The sequence below is a fragment of the Peromyscus californicus genome, unplaced genomic scaffold, assembly GCF_007827085.1.
Source record: "Peromyscus californicus insignis strain IS unplaced genomic scaffold, ASM782708v3 Scaffold_12__1_contigs__length_115047231, whole genome shotgun sequence".
Taxonomy (NCBI): Eukaryota; Metazoa; Chordata; class Mammalia; order Rodentia; family Cricetidae; genus Peromyscus; species Peromyscus californicus.
In genome coordinates, this window is record NW_026294413.1 from 54243234 (window position 1) to 54259637 (window position 16404).

The following is a 16404-nucleotide window of genomic DNA, read 5'->3' on the forward strand; positions in this document are numbered from 1 at the left end:
GCTCCTGGAAGCCATGCTGTGAAGGTGTGCTCCCAGCTGCTGCCGTGGACCTCCTCCTCGTCTTTCTAGTGCCACAATTTATACAGTCCCGTGTGTGACCGTCGTCTCCGATAGCCTGCAGTCCCCGCCCTTGGCGCCGTTAGGTTTGTCTTCACCCACCAGCTTCGTTCCGGCCAGTGGAGGTGAAAGGTCCGCAGCTTTGCCCACCACAGCCAGCCTGTCTTCCACTGCTGAGGTCTTTAAAACCAAGTTTTGTTATCTGCAGTGCCATTCCAGCGGCTCCCCTGCCCTCTGCTTATTGGAATTAAGAGTGAGAGTCAAACAGATTTTACTCAGAGACCTAACAGCTGATGTCTGGAGAAACCTTGTCCACGAGATGTTTCTCACATGCTTTGTCAAATTCTCTGGGTGTCCATGCTCTGAGTGGTTCAGGGTCATGGCAGTTGCGGGGGTGGCTTGTGTCGTTGGGGGCCATAACCTCTTCCATCTTAAGCAGAAGCAGATCTGCTGATGGGGGTGGGGGAAGGGTTAATCTGTCTTTTGAACCTGAGCAGGAGAAACCCAAGTCAACCACAGGCCCCACGGTGTAAAAGAAGCTAAGTTTTTGCTTTGGCCCCATCATAAATTACATGTGTTTTCTGGAACAAGCCACGTGGTGCCACATTCCCTGTTTCTTGAGCCTGACCCTTGCTGCAGGCTCCCTGTTAGGATCTGGAAAGCGGTTTACCTATATCCAGCACTCAGGGCAGGGGGCCTGAGCCAGGATGTGCAATAGGAGGAGGTGACCCTGACCTGCTGCATCTGCTGTGTGCTGCCACCGGCCTAGCTCTGCCCTGCACCTGCCCTGCTCGGCCCTGCACCTGCCTCCTGCAGGCACATCTTCTTTCTGTGAACTGCAGGGCAGGCAGGAAAGGGTAGGTCCGAATGCTCGGATGGCAGCGTGGAGAGAAGAATGACAGCCACACTGCCAGTCTGCTGTCCAGGACGATGACTGCCTGGATCTCTTTGCACTGCCCCTCCTGCTTGAGGTAGCACAGAGCAGAGGGGAGGACTTTGCTTCCGGCCAGGAGCACGAATCACTGTTCAGCCAGTCTCTCCCACTCAGCTTTGGCGGACGGAAATATTGGGGGTGAAGAAAAACAATCACTATTTTTTCTTTTTTAATCTGGTAAATAATTAAAAGAGAAAAACACTAGGTTTTGTTGTCTATTCTTTAGGTTGTGTCAATTTTCTTTCTTTCTTTCTTTTTTTTTTTTTTGATAGGTCTCATGTAGCTGAGACTGGCCTTGAATTCTTGATCCTCTGGCTTCCACCTGAAGTGCTGGGATCACAGCTGTGTAGCACCATACACAGCAGGTTATGTCATTGTGTCAGTGTCTCGTTCCTTCCTGTCTCCCAGAGTCCCACACATATCCACACTTAGGCTCTTTTCCACCCTGAGCCCCTGAAAAATGTGGAGCAGCTGAACAGTAGGGCCTGAGCTGCAAGGAACCCTGTCTCCGTCCAGCCCTGAACTGTATTTCTGGTTGTACGGTCTCCCCGGTTCTGTTCTTCAAACTGAGAATGACCCTGCTCATGTGATCGCTCCACCCTGTAGTTCTCTGCCTGCTCTGCGCATGCTGTCTGCTGTGTCTGTGGAGGAAGGAGGCTTTGAGGCTGAGAGCAGTCAGCAACAGGCCAGGTCTGCTGCACACTGGGTCTGCAGCTGTGGCTGACTGGGCAGGTGAGCCAGCCAGGAAAAGGTGTAAGGTGCATTAGCCCAGGAAGCCTTAGGATCAGTTCCGCACTATTTGTTGTGTGTCTCCGCACCTCGGGAGGGCCTGCAGCCCCAGAGTGAGTCTGGTCAGCTGGCACTGATTGACGAGGGATGCGGAGAGGTAGGGTGGAGCTGATGGAACTCCTGGAAGGGCCTGCATTTGGTGAGCCCTGCTACATGGTTTTGTGTTGCTCATTGTCTCTTGCTGTCTGAGCTACTGAGTTATCCACCCAGTACCTGCCATGGGAAGGCCAGAGCACTGAGACACAGTTTATCGTCACTGTTCTCTGTGCTGCTGGCCCTGCCCCTAGGCTGTGGCACCTTAACCACCCTGTGCCAGCAGGACCACTTCCAACATCCAGTGGACTTAGTCCTCAGTCTGGTGGTCTTCTGCTTAGCAAGGCTTGCCAGGCTTCTGTCTCTTTCCTAGGCTGTAGTAGAAATAGCCAACTTCAGCCGGAGTGTCCCACTGCAGGGACACTCCTACCTTCACCTCTCTATTAGAAATTAGAAATTTCAGTAGAAATTTCTATTGAAATTAGAGCAAGACAAGTTACGGGCTGTGTGACATTGGCCAATTAGTCTCCCATGTACTTTAGCCTCTTATTTTTTAATTACGTATGAGTGGTTATGTACACGAGTGTGGGTGCCCATTGAGGCCAGAATCATTTGATCCCCCTGAAGCTAGAGTTACAGCTAGTTGTGAGCCACCTGACATGGGTGCTGGGAACTGAACTCGGGTCCTCTGGGAGAGCACTACATGCTTCTAACTGTTGAGCCATCTCTCAGCTCCTACCTTAGTTTCTACATCTGCAAAGTGGATGTCAGAAGTACCAGCCACCACCTAGCATTGTGTCAAGAGTAAATGAGCCGAATGAGGCCGGGCACAGGGTGCCAGGTATTAGGAAAACGAGTTCATGGCTGGCATCAAATTGGAGATTATCCTGCTTTGATCTCCTAAGTGTTGGGATTGCAGGCAAGTAACACCGCACACTGTTTACTCTGGTCCTTTAAGAAGGCCTAGAACTCAGGCTAGGCTGGGGCAGTGGTCTCCTAGAAACTGAGGAACAACAACAACAATAAACAATTGGGGTTTTGATGATACCTACAGAAGATAATCAGGTAGAGCAGGGAAGGGTGGATTCTTCATTGGCTTCTCCCTGTGGCCCTTCTGTCTTTTCCAGCCCTTCCTTCCCTCTTTTAGCCTTTCTCTGCGGCCTTCCCTGTCTCTGCTGTTGTATTCTGAGTGTGAAATGCCCGCCCCCCCCCAGGTCCCTATCCAAACACTTGGTGCCCAGCTGACAATGTTGGCCTGACAGACTGTGTGACCTATAGGAGATGGCGTCTCCTGGAGGAAATGGGTCTTTAGGGGTGGCTCTTGTGGGTTTCAGTCCAGCCCCACTTCCAGCTTTCTGTCTGCTTTCCGACTGTGACCCGCTTCCCACATTTCTGCTACCAAGCCTTCCCTGCCCTTCTTAAACCCTTCCTCCCTAGGCTTCTTGTTGATGCGCAGAGGCACTTGATTGCAGCAAAGGGAAGAGAATGAGTAATCCGCTCTGCCACACACCCCACCCCACCCCGTTTCTGGGGAACTTCTCTTGCTTAGAAGTATTCGTAACTGGTTTTCTTGGATTTGGGGATTAAAAAAGTATTCTACAATCAATACTGATTTTTAAGATTGATTTTGTGTACGTGTGTATGTACATGCCGCAGTCCACAGGCAGAGATCAGAAGACAGTTTGGGATAGGCAGTCCTTTCCTTCTGTGGTGTGGGTCCCAGCAATCAAACTCCAGCTGTCAGACTCGGCAGCAAACACCTCTACCCACTGAGCCATCTCTTGAGACTTCAGCGATAATTTAGTTTCATACACACACACACACACACACACACACACACACACACACACCACCACCACCACCACCACCACCACCACACCCCAACAGAACCCTTCCACACACACCTCACAAATACACCACTCAAACACTGCAACACCCTTGCATGAACAGGTACACACACCACACACAATTTTGATCTCATCAAATTCTTCAAGTTACTTGTTTCTATTCCCACTGTGTGTGTGTGTGTGTGTGTGTGTGAACTTGTGAAGAACAAAGATGAAACAAGTTCTTCCTCAATCACTCTACCTTTTTTTTTTTTTAAGATTTATTCATAGCCAGGTGGTGGTGGTAGCACCTTTAATCCCATCACTCGAGGCCGAGGCAGGTGGATCTCAGTGAGTTCAAGGCCAGCCTAGTCTACAGAGTGAGTTCCAGGACAGGTAGGGCTACAAAGAGAAACCCTGTCTCAAAAAAAATTTTTTTTTTAATTATTCATTTTGTGTTATACCTAAGTGTTTTGCCAGCATGGATGTCTGTGCACCACATTCATGCCAAATGCCCACGGAGGTCAGAAGAGGACATTGAATCCCCCAGAACTGGAGTTATGAATGGTTGTGAGCTGATGTGTGGATGCTGGGAACAGAACCTAGGTCCACTGGAAGAGCAGCCAATGCTCTGAATTGCTAAGCCGTCTCTCCAGCCCCTCCACCTTATTTTTGGAGACAAGGTCTGTCATTGGACTTGCAGCTCTCTGATTCAGGGAACCTGTCCTGCTAGTGAGAGCCTGAGAGCATCCTGTCTCTACCCCAAGCTCCACCCTCCCCCTGTTGGGATTACAGACATGCTTAGCATGTGGGTCCTAGGGGTCCAAGCTTAGGTTCTTGCGTTTATCCAGCAAGTACTTTACCAAATGAGCTGTCTCTCTGGCCTCTCCCTGCCTTTTATGGAGTCTCTGAGATTTAAGCACGGGGCCTAGACTCTAACCACCAAAGGTTCTTTGTATACCAAAGTCTGACACTAACATAGAACTTTAGGGGTTAAACTCCTGCATGAAGCAGGCCATGGTGGCTCATGCCTTTTTTTCCTAGCACTCGGGGAGGCAGAGGCCTATGGATCTCTGAGTTTGAGGCCAGCCTAGTTTATAGAGTGAGTTCTAGGACAAGCCAGGACTACATAGAGAAACCATGTCTCGAAAAAACCAAAAAAACCAAACCAATAAGCTCTTATATTAGTCAGGTGTGGTGGTGCACGTCTTTAGGAAGCAGAGGCAGGAAGATCTGTGCATGTTCAAGGCCTGCCTGATCTACAGAGTACACGCCAAGCCAGCCGGGGCTACACAGTGAGACCCTGTTTCAAAAAACAAACAACAACAACAAAACAACCCAAACTCCTCCTGCATGAATTTGAAGGAGTAAGACATTTTCAAGCTGTAGCACTAAGTCATAAGTATCCCCACCAAGGAGGCCATCATTAGATTCTTATTGGTGAATCAAAAATGAGAATGGCTCATAATTTATCACAGGAGAAGGAGGAGAAAAGTAGAGAAAGGCACCAGGCCAGGAGGAGGGAACTTTGCTTTCTCTCATGGTGACTAGTTCACTTTCATCTTTGAAGAAATTGACTAGGCCACTAGGAAGAAAATTGCGGCTATTTATGGATTTTGCTAAAAGGTTTGGGAGATGAGCTGTGTGTGACAGGTGGAAGGTGTCTCCACGCTACAGTGCTTTGTCCCCTCCACCTTAGGCCAAGCGAGAGTGCCCGTTGGTTTCCGTGTGGCTGCAGATTTGAGACTGCCTATCAACACCGCAGCTTATAGAATTTTCTGGTGTTAACATGTATTTCCTTTAAAATTCCACAGACATTATTCTATTTTCTTCTGGCATGTGAATTGCTAGAGAAATATACAAGGCACTTCATTTTCTCCTCTTTGGTTTCTACCTAAAGCATTAGACACATATTTGTTGTTGGTTGGTTCTTTTTGTTTTTGTTTTTGTTTTTTTAACTTTTTTGGCTCTTTTGGGGAGGCTGCCACTCAGTTTCCAAATAAATCACATGGAGGCTTATTATTTTCTTATGAATGCCCAGCCTTAGCTTGGCTTATTTCTAGCCCGCTTTCCTTAACTTAAATTCTCCCATCTACCTTTTGCCCCTGGGCTTTTTCCTTTTCTTACTTCTATGTATCCTACTTTCACTCTTACTCTGTGGCTGGCTGTGTGGCTGCGTGGCCGTGTGGCTGTGTGGCTGTGTGGCTGGCCCCTAGCGTCCCCCTCTCCTTGGTCTCTTTCTCCTCTTCTTTTTTATTCTCTCTGCCTGCCAGCCCCACCTATCCTTTTTCCTACCTCACTATTGGCCATTCAGCTCTTTATTAGGCCATCAAGTGTTTTAGACAGGCGAAGTAACACAGCGTCACAGAGTTAAACAGATGCAGCATAAAAGAATGCAACACATCTCTGCATCATTAAACAAATGTTCCACATCATAAACAAATGTAACACATCTTAAAATAATATTCTACAACACATATATGTTATATATTATTTTACAATCAGAGGCAACCTTTAAAATAATTACTTTATTTTTAACTATGTGTATTTGCACATATGTGCACATGTGTGGTACATGGGCTTATGAAGGCCAGAGATCCCTGGAACTGGAGTTACAGGCAGTTGTGAGCAGTCTAATGTGGGTGCTGGGACCTGAAGTAAGGTTCTCTGGAAGTGCTCTTACCCACTGAGCCATCTCCTCAATCCCAAAGGAAAGATTTTTTTTAGCATAATCTCATCAGCCATTAGTTTACTTATTTTCTGGAACATCTGTTGTTGTTGTTTGTTGTTGTTGCTGTTGCTATTGTTATATGAGCTTTGGCTGTATATTTTGCGAACCTGCTGTTTGGTGCTTTCAGATTTAGAACTTGGTGGATTGACTCTTTAACCAGATGTATAATTCCTCTGTGTTACATAGGAAGGGCCTGGACCTTACTCCTACCTTCTTCTCTGATACCGCTCCAGTAGGGGACCAAGGGGTGGCGGAGTGCAACCCCATATAGCTTGGATTCAGTCCTTAATCTTTCAATCATGCTTCCTATTTTGGGTAAAATTCTAGAATATTTTCTCTCTCTCTCTCACCAGATTCACCCAATTTTACCGAATTTTTGGCTTCTATGCCTTACTCTTGGTCACTGTCAAAACTCTAAAGGTGTTAGGTTTTTATTTTTATTCTTGTTTGTTTGTTTGTTTATTATTTTTGCTTTTGGAGACAGGGTTTCCTCTCTTGAGCCTTGACTGTCCTGGAACTCACTCTGTAGATCAGGCTGGCCTCAAACTCAGAGAGATCCAGCTGCCGCTGCCTCCCGAGTGCTGGAATTAAAGGCGTGCGCCGCCGCCGTCGCCGCCGCCGCTGCCACCACCACCACCACCACCACCACCCAGCCAGCTCAGATGCTGAGTCTTAGGTTTTTTTTTTTTTTTTTTTTTTTTTTTTTTTTTGTTTTTCGAGACAGGGTTTCTTTGTGTAGCTTTGCGCCTTTCCTGGAACTCACTTGGTAGCCCAGGCTGGCCTCGAACTCACAGAGATCCGCCTGGCTCTGCCTCCCTAGTGCTGGGATTAAAGGCGTGCGCCACCACCGCCCGGCAAGATGCTGAGTCTTAATCATAGCATGCTTATAAACTGTGGTTTGGCAAGCAGGCTAGATCTGGATTTTGACACTCAACTCTAATCCTAGTTTTAGTGACTACTGGACCCAGTTGCCTGTGTGGAACACATCTTGTCAGTGGGGTGTCTCTATGCGACAAGAGGTCTTGGAAGATCTCTCATGGAAGAAGGAGGAGGAAAGATTCAGTGCTTAGAAACTTAACAAAACATGTGTGTGTGATTGTTTTGTCTGCCTGTATGTCTATGCACCACCTGGTGCCCGTGGAGTACAGAAAAGTGTGTTGGGTCGCGTGGAATTGATGTTACCATGGTTCTAAGCCACCATGTGGGCGCTGGGAACCGAACCTGGGTCTCCTCAAGAGCAGTAAGTGCTCTTAACAGCTCAACCATCTTTCCAGCCCTTTAACAAACAAACAAACAAACAAACAAAAACCCCATGTATTTCCTTATTTGTATGTGTGTCGCGCGCGTGTCCACGTGCTGGTGTCACTGGGAATGGAACCCCGAGAGCAGTACACCCTCTTAACCCCTAAACCATCTCCCCAGCTCCAGCTTCCCTTTTCCTTCCTCTTTGTCCCTCGGTTAGGTACCCGGCCAAGAGAATCTAAAATTAGAAATACATAATGCCACCACTATCTAGTGTGTAGTAGTTGTTCTCAAGTGTCTGGTGAACTTCATTGGTTCGAAAAGAAAAAGGAAATAACTGACTTTGGAATCAGAACCACTTTTGACTTGTGTAACTCCAGAGAAGTCATTTCACCCCTTTGGGTCTCCATTTTTCCCAAAAGTATAATCACTTAGTCGCGTCTTTGCGGGGGAAGTCCTATGACTCTGGCTTACTCCAGCCCCACCTCTAAACAAGACAAGAACACGCCCCTCTGCGGCAATGCGATACCTCCTCCTGGCCGCACGATGGCGCTGAGCCCGCTGGAGAGCAGGGGGGCGGGGGACCCTGAGCGCGGCGGCCACTTTCCGGACAGCCGCGGTGAGTGAGTGCTGCGGGTGTTGGGGGTTCCCTCCTGGGTCCCCTGATCGCGGCTGAGAAGGGCGTCTGGGTGTCGCGGGGCAGTTTCAGCGGGCTGTGCCCGATAACTGGAAAACCCAGGCAAGGCGGCGCAGGGAGCAGGGGACCCAGCCTGGCCCTGGACGTGAGCGCCCTCGGCCCCGCACTCACGCGCCTCCTCATCCGGCTCCACAGTGGCCAGGGATTCAAAAGTCGCCAAAGTCCTTGCCGCACGGACACTTGGGGCTGTGGGCGGTCTCCGGGCTTATATTCTTATCCCGGCCTTGTTCACTGCCCCTACAGGCTCTGCCATCTGTCACCCTGGCCCTTCTCTGCTTGGACGGTGTCTTCCTCTCCTCGGCCGAAAATGACTTTGTCCACCGGGTCCAGGAGGAGCTGGATCGCTTCCTGCTGCAGAAGCAGCTATCCAAGTACGGGGAACAAGGGGGCGGCTTTAATATTAGGGAGGGCAGGGTTTGCCCCTCCCCCAGGTTCTGTGCCCCGGTAACTGGCTGGTCCACTGGCCAGGCCCTGCCTGACCTGAGCCTTTACCCTCTGCCGCCTTGTCCAGCCACATCTTTCCTTTGTATCCGAGCATCATCCCGCTCAAGCAGAAGTACCCATCCTCTTCGGAATGATGGGAACTGTATAGCTCCCTGAGATCTACTTTGCAATTAGGCAGGGACCGGCTTGGGCACAGTGAGCCTGGTGTGAAGCTACCATAAACCTGGGAGTGGCGTCCGTGGGAATCAGGCCCAGAAACTGGACCCGCAGCTCCAGCTTCGGCTTAATACTCCATTTGGTTTCTTCCCAGGGTCCTTCTTTTCCCCCCAGTCTCCAGCCGACTGCGGTACCTGATCCATAGAACAGCAGAAACTTTTGATCTCTTGAGCAGCTTCTCTGTTGGGGAGGGCTGGAAGAGGAGGACAGTCGTCTGTCACCTGGACATCAGGTGTGTTATCCTACCGCTGGAGGTGTGTTACCCAATTGCTGGAGGGTTCTCAGCTGTTGATGGGTGTGTGTGTGTGTGTGTGTGTGTGTGTGTGTGATGGTTGGGCTAACTAGCTAGCCCGGGAGGGCAGAACTTGGCAGGACCCAGGGCCAGGAACCCCCAGTTGTATGAAGTTAGGGTTGCCTTTTGCTTCATCGAGGGTGCCCTGACTTGGCTAAATCAGCTGCTGTTCACGTTGGGCCAAAGGGAAGAGAGTGCACACAAGCAGTGGGACCAGGAAGGGTGGGTCGAGAGACCTTGCTTCAGGGGAAGAACCTCAGCCTGTAGTCATCCCTATTCCCGTGTGCATCTCACAGGATGGACATCTTATCATTGTGACTCTGAACCTAATAACAGCTCCTCAATGCAAGTACTAGCCATCTTTTGTGTGTAACCAAAGATTCAGCACCCACTGATTTGATTGTAGTGTTCATAAGACCCTTTGAGTGTGCCAGGGATGGCGTTTTTTTGCCTTTGCCACAATGCCTTTGTAAGAGTTTTATTCATTTATTTATTTTTGAGGGTCATTTTGGTTGTGACCTTTGCTTAATGCTGGCTTGCCAGTGTCACGCCTGAATGACAGGTGGCTCCAGTAAGCTATTTTGCTGTCGCCCCAGACGTGCTCTGAAGCTTCTGTCCCTACTCCAGGGTACCCAGTTCAGATGGCCCCTCTGGGCCCTGCCGCCCTCCTGCCTCCCATCCCAACAAGTACCGTGGTCCTCGGTACACCTCACATCAAGGAGCAGCTGCTGGTCCCCGAGGTGCTCCTGCTGGCAGGTGGCATCGTGGACGGAAGCCGGATCAGCCTTTGTATGTGCCCCGGGTGCGACGAAGGCAAGATGAACCGGTAGCACCCTCCGTCCCAGGCCTCAAGGGAGAGGCCCCAGCTGGTGGAGTTTCAGAAGAGCCTAGAGGGGCTGGGGACCCTGAAGCTGATCTGGGAGTCCCTATGTTGGTGACTCAGGGAACAGAGCTCCGGAAGAGCCCGGATTCAGGCTATGCAAATGATTCACAGCTGGAGCTGGGTGACACTGAGTCCTCTGAGAATCCTTCTGAGAAGGAACAAGGGGTAGAGACAGTCCTGCAGCAGGGGTCCAGCCCACAGCTGGCCGTGGAGGAGGAAAATAGGAGTCATCTGGTGCAGAGCCTGGTGGACCAAGAGGAGGAAAAGGGAGAGGGAAAGGAGAGAGAGACGGTGGGTGAGGAAGAAGAGGAGGTAGGCAAGCAGAAAGGGATGGTGGATGAGGAGGAAGAGAAGATGGATGAGCAGAAAGGGAAGGTGGATGAGGAGGAAGAGAAGATGGATGAAGAAGAAGAAAAAGTGGATGGGGCAGAAGAGGAAGAGGATGATGACATGGACCATGGCGATTCCAGTGAGCTGCTTCAGGAGGTGATGAGGCTCTAGAGCCCAGAAAAGGGAGGGCGGAGGTGAGGTGGGTGTGGCCTCAGGTGTGTGGGAGAAGGGCCTTGGGCTGGAAGTGAGGGGGATGTGCTAATGGGATATTGGTAGAATGGCTCGGGCCTGGGTGTTGGGTGATAGCAGTCGCTTAGGGAACCTGGAGAAGGAACGGTTGTATTTGGGTCCCAGTCCAACCATTTAGGAGATGGTTAGCCCTAAGCAGGTCATTTGCTCTTTAAAGTCGCTTCCTCATAGGAAAAAAAAGGGAGTGCATATATCACAAGGTAGTGAAACAGTCCTCACAGGTGCCTTGCTCTCTGTTAGAGAAAATCATCCCCCTGCCTGGAGCTTTGCCTTAGAAATTGTAGTTTCTTGAGACCATGTGCCTGCCCTGCTTGTTGGCTTTGGATCAGTTGGGATGGGAGGGTGGGTATCTTTGGTTTCTGTTTTATGCACAGTCTTTGAGAAGACCACATTTTTAGTAAGGAAACTAAAGATACTGGCTTTGTCCAGCTCTTTTTTTCTACAGACCCTGAAATTTTGGGCAGACTACTTAACTCTGCCCCTCCATGTTTCCATCTTTAAAGAGGGTATATATAGAATGCACTTTTCAAGTTTAGGTGAAACAGTGGGCGCGGTTGGCAGCCATCTAATGGGGACTTCATAAAACCAAGCACCCTCCCCTAAAACATCCACATTCTGAGGCTCCAAGCTGCCATACCCAGATTCCTACCGAGCAGACTTCTCCCCAGAACTATCAGTTTGGAAAGCATCGGTGGGGCCCTGTGTGTCAGAGCTCCCCCTTGCCAAAGGGTCCATTCACTCCCAGATCACAGCCAACCTGACCGAAAAGGAGATTGAGATAGAGAAAATCCACTTGGACACATCCTCCTTCTCAGAAGAGCTACCCGGGGAGAGGGACTTGGCCCACGTGGTGGAGATCTATGACTTTAAGCCAACACTCAAGACGGAGGACCTGCTGGCCACCTTCTCTGAGTTCCAGTGAGTATTAAAGACTGGGAGAAGCTAGGCTAGCCCTTCCCTGCTAGGGATGATTGCCTGCCCCTGAAAGGAAGGCTGAAAGTAGGTGTGGATGTCTGGGCTACTTGCCCTGAGGCAGGTTGACCTTTGTCTTTGCTTTACCTATGAGGACTTTCTAAAGCCCCTTTCTGGGGCAGGAGAGATGGCTCAGAGATCACTGGCTGTCCTTACTGAGGACCCAGGTTCAATTCCCAGCATCCATATAACAGCTCACAATCATCTGTAACTCTAGTCCCAGGGGACCTGAAGCTCTTTTCTGACTTCCAAGGGCACCGGGCATGTACGTGGCACAGTTATAAGTGCAGGCAGAACACTCAGGTACATAAAACAAGTAAATAAGTGCTCAAAGGAATTTTCTATAAAACTCAAGAATCTTACATACTTCAATAACTATCTAACTATTAGGGTACATCCTAATATCCTAATAGAAGAGAGCCTTAAGACATGATGAGTAAGAGCGCTTGCTGTTCTTGCAGAGGACCTGGGTTTGGGTCCCAGCACCCACACAGTGGCTCAGAATCATTGGTAACTCCAGTTCCAGGAGATCTGTGGGCACCAGGCATGCATGTGGTACACATTTACACATGCAGGCTAAACACTCACGCATAAAATAAATCTAATAAAAGTAAATAAAACCCCTTCATTCCCGGGCTTCCTCTCCGACACTGCTTCCCATCCCGTTGTCCCTTGTCCTCTGCACCCGTGCTGAAGGGACAGCTGAGGGGGTGGCACAGTTTACTTTTTCAGCTGTCTCTCACTCTGTGGCCACACAGGGCCAACACTGACGCCCTGTCAAGTGGGCAGTGCCACTAGAGGAGTAGGGCCGTTCCAGAGCTGCTTCTAGCTTTTCCTAGGCACAGAGTACATGGTGGTTTCCTGAGAAACAGGGAGAAGGCCACCCAGAGCCACGTCCCCAGTGTGCTTGTTTGGACATCTCTCCTCTCCTACCACATAAGCCTTTTAGCTCTCTTACTCAGAGCCCATGCCCAGCCTGGCTCTGACAGGACCTGGGGAGTCTTCGTCACTCTTTGCTTTGGGCTGGATGAGTCTTCCAGTACTGGCTCGTTCTAAAATTCTAGACGCTGATGTTTACAGGATGACATTGGGTCTTCCTGGAGCTGACTTAATGCTCTGACGAGAAAGCACGCCATGATCCTCTCTAACGAAAGAGATAGCTTTATCTTAGGGTTTGCGTTGGGAGGGACCTAGCCTTCAGGATCCAAGGGGAAAGGGTCCTGAGCACCGGCTTTTGTGAACCCCTGTGTCCTCTCCTCACACAGAGAGAAAGGCTTCAAGATCCAGTGGGTGGATGACACTCACGCCATCGGCATCTTTCCCTGCCAGGCCTCAGGTAAGGTGGCTTCCTGTTGGGCTGTGCTCCTTCTCTGGCCTCCATGGTGAGCAGAGGTGCCTGGGTTCCCTGGGTGGAGGGCCAGCCATGTCTAGGTGGAGGGCCACCCACGTCCAGGTGGAGACCACCCTCAGCTCATGGCTCAGCTCTCAGCAAGCCTGAACCACAGTCTGGGTGCCGGGTCCTATGGCCTGGGAAACTCAGGAAGTCTATGGCCTTTCCTCTTTCTGTTGACACCATCAGTACAGAGGACATTATTAGGATCAGGGACATTTACTGAACAGGTGGCATGGGCCAAGCCATAGGTTCTTCCCCAAAGGGAACGAAAGCATCAGGTGCTGTTGCCCTGGGTCACAGGCATGCAGCACAGGGTGCAGGCAGGTGCGGTATCAGTCAGTTTTCACGTCAGCCTCGGGTGTGAGGCCCATCACTCCCCCCACCCTCCAGAGTGCCAGGGTCTATGTTGGAGTATGGACGTCTCACTGTGGAAGCTGGAGCACCATGCAGCCTCCTCACTGTGACTCAGGACTCCTTGTCCCCTTCAGCCACTGTCCCCTGCTGTCCCTGCCATTCCACTGCCACTTTGGGTGTATCTAGAAATAAGACTCTCCAGTCCCGAACCGTGTGTATGCACCAGAGCCTGATGCACATCAGAGCCGGGAACATCCTACTTGGGTTTGGCCTGGTCCTGGTAAAGTCTAAAGTTGAGGGTGGAGAGTTGCAGAGGGAGGGATGGGGGCGGAGCCCCTGGAAGGGAGGTAGGAAATCAGTCCAAGTGGTCAGGGGAACTATGGAAGAATAAGCTCTGGCTGGGTATCTTAGTGAGTTTCTATTGCGGTGGTGAAACACCATGACCAAAGAGCAAGTTAGGGAGGGAAGGGTTTATTTGGCTTACACTTCCACATTGCCGTTCATCACTGAAGGAAGTCAGGACAGGAACTCAAACAGGGCAGGATCCTGGAGGCAGGAGCTGATGTGGAAGCCATGGAGGGGTGATGCTTACTGGCTTGCTTCCCCTGGCTTGCTCTGCCTGCTTTCTTATAGAACTCAGGACCACCAGTCCAGGGGTGGCACCACCCACCATTGATCACTAAATAAGAAAATACCTTACAGCTGGATCTCATGGAGGCATTTCCTCAACTGAGTCTCCTTCCTCTCTGATGACTCTAGCTTGTGTCAAGTTGACACACAAAACCAGCCAGTACACTGGGGTAGCCTTGGCTGCCTCCTGGGCCTGTCCTAAACAGTATAGCAAGAGTGGGTCATGCCCTGGCTCAGTTTCTTTGTCCATATAACACACCTGCTGTGTCCCAATGTCATGTGCACCTTGGCTCAGCGTGGGCAGTGCAGGGAGTACTGGTGTCCCTGGAGACCTTGGGGGATAGAAGGAGAGTCTGGTCTAAACTCTGACTTTCACAGGCAGAGCCTACCCATCTTGCTGTGAGTATCTGAACACAGGGCTGGGGCATCATCTGACATCACAGGCAGTGCCCACTACACAGTTCCATAGGGATATGGGGAACAAGGTGGCACAAGAATCATCCCGGATCTCCCTCATTTCTCCAGCTGCTGAGGCCCTGGCAAAGGATTTCTCCGTGCTCAAGATCCGGCCGCTCACACAGGGGACAAAGCAGTCCAAGCTGAAAGCCTTGCAGAGACCAAGTAAGGGGAGCCTGTCCCTCCACAGGGAGGCTGTGTGTGCTTTTGTGTTTGGTTTGTCTGCCCTTCTTTATTTCCCTGCTCTTCAAGAGCCCGAGCTACAGCAGCTGGTGAGGCTCAGCCTCCCCTAGGCCTGGAGAGGGACTAGGGTCAGCTACGCTCACACCTTCCTCTGGTCCTTGATCTAGGAAAAGCCCCGTCTGCCTTCTAGAGGGCCATGAAGACTGTCCCTGGAAGGGTAAAAAGTGCTTGGGCCTTGGGATCAGCCCTAGATGGGTTCTTGGTTGTTACTTACCTCAGTTGACCTGGGGCGAGTCACTTATACAGGAGCTAGATGTCAACTGTTAGCTCCCTCCCTTTCCTCTTCCAGAAAGCATGGTGGGGGCTCTCAGAGGTTAGTTTCTATGATAGCAAAGCAGGAACCAACAGAATGGGCCCAGGGGAGGTCTGCCAGAGCCATCCATGCCACTGTGAATGGTGACATGGCCTTGTCCTAGACTTCTTAGAAACAATGAATATCCCATCTTTATGTCCAGTGGTCCAGGTATCCTGTCCTGAGTGTTTCTTCCCAAAGGGCCTCACAGAGCAAGGGGATACAGGGTTAGTTCCTCCTCAGCCCCACCGTACGGATGAACCAGGTTGACAGGTCCCACAGGGAGGCAGAAATCCAGGCCTAGGGCCTTCCTGGGGCCCTCTCACAGGCATCTGACTGCTGTGAGCACAGCTGGGCTCCAGCCTCTGCTCCATACCATTAGACATGGGCTGACCCTCACCTGGCTTTCAAGGCTGCCCCGTCACCCAGAGGAGAGACATCCCTGGCCTTGAATCCAAATCCCACCCACTGGGTCTTCCTTTCAGAGCTTCTGCGGCTAGTGAAGGAGAGGCCACAGACAGATTCAGCGGTGGCCCGCAGGCTGGTGGCCCGGGCCTTGGGGCTCCAACACAACAGAAAGAAAGAACTGCCTGCTGCCCAGAGTCTCCTGCCGTCTTGAGGCCCCAGACCCAGCTGTCCGAACTAGGCTGGGCCCTAACACCACACACGCCTTTACAGACCCAAGGACAGCCCCTGGCCCCCCCCACTGGAGCTGCAGTGGGGCATGGCAGGCTTTTGTTGATCTGGTCCCAGAAATTGAGAAGAAATAAAAATGTAAAGTTGTATTGCTCACATCCAAGTGTGCTCTTGCGGGACACTAGAGGGTGCTGTTCCATCTCTTACTGTGGGTCTGCGGTTTCTGAACATCAGGTCACCTTGCCTAGAGGATCCCATCTTAACTTGGGGGCATTTGTGCACAGGTGTGGCCTTGTTTGGGGAGTAGGTGGTACTTGCCCCTTGCCACCTGTCCAGATTCCCCTATTTCAGGAACCCCCAGCTTGCCATCTTGTGCTGTGGGTGTAGCAGTGCTTGGGTGTTATTTGTAGATGTGGATTCCAAAAGGGCTCCTTGCAAAAGTAAGCTCGAACAAAGCTGAGAGACGAGACTTGAGTGCATGCTGAGTGTTCCCCTCAGAAATGGGCCCAGGGGCGTCCTTGTAGGACAGACAGTGCTCTCCTCTCTGGAGTCTTGGGTATAGTATTGGCGGCACCGTGGTACACTGTGGAGTTTGGGGTCATTGCTGATCTCGGGTTTGCTGGGGTCAGCACACTTAACACAGGAGAGCCTAGGGAGGGCTGGAGCCCTGCTCTGCTAGTGCACTGTCTTCCTTGGGAAACTGCC

General features: G+C 50.8%; 1 protein-coding gene across 1 annotated transcript; it reads left to right on the forward strand.

The window, feature by feature from the left end:
• The first annotated feature begins 376 nt into the window (after window positions 1-376).
• R3hcc1 (R3H domain and coiled-coil containing 1) lies at window positions 377-15855 on the forward strand. The gene is given in 12 exon segments (XM_052734242.1): window positions 377-490; window positions 492-586; window positions 1598-1681; window positions 8109-8185; window positions 8188-8231; window positions 8553-8680; window positions 9064-9201; window positions 9889-10630; window positions 11469-11641; window positions 12961-13031; window positions 14598-14693; window positions 15549-15855. Coding segments are annotated over 12 exon segments (1896 nt in total). The 3' UTR covers window positions 15683-15855.
• The last annotated feature ends 549 nt before the right edge of the window (window positions 15856-16404 follow it).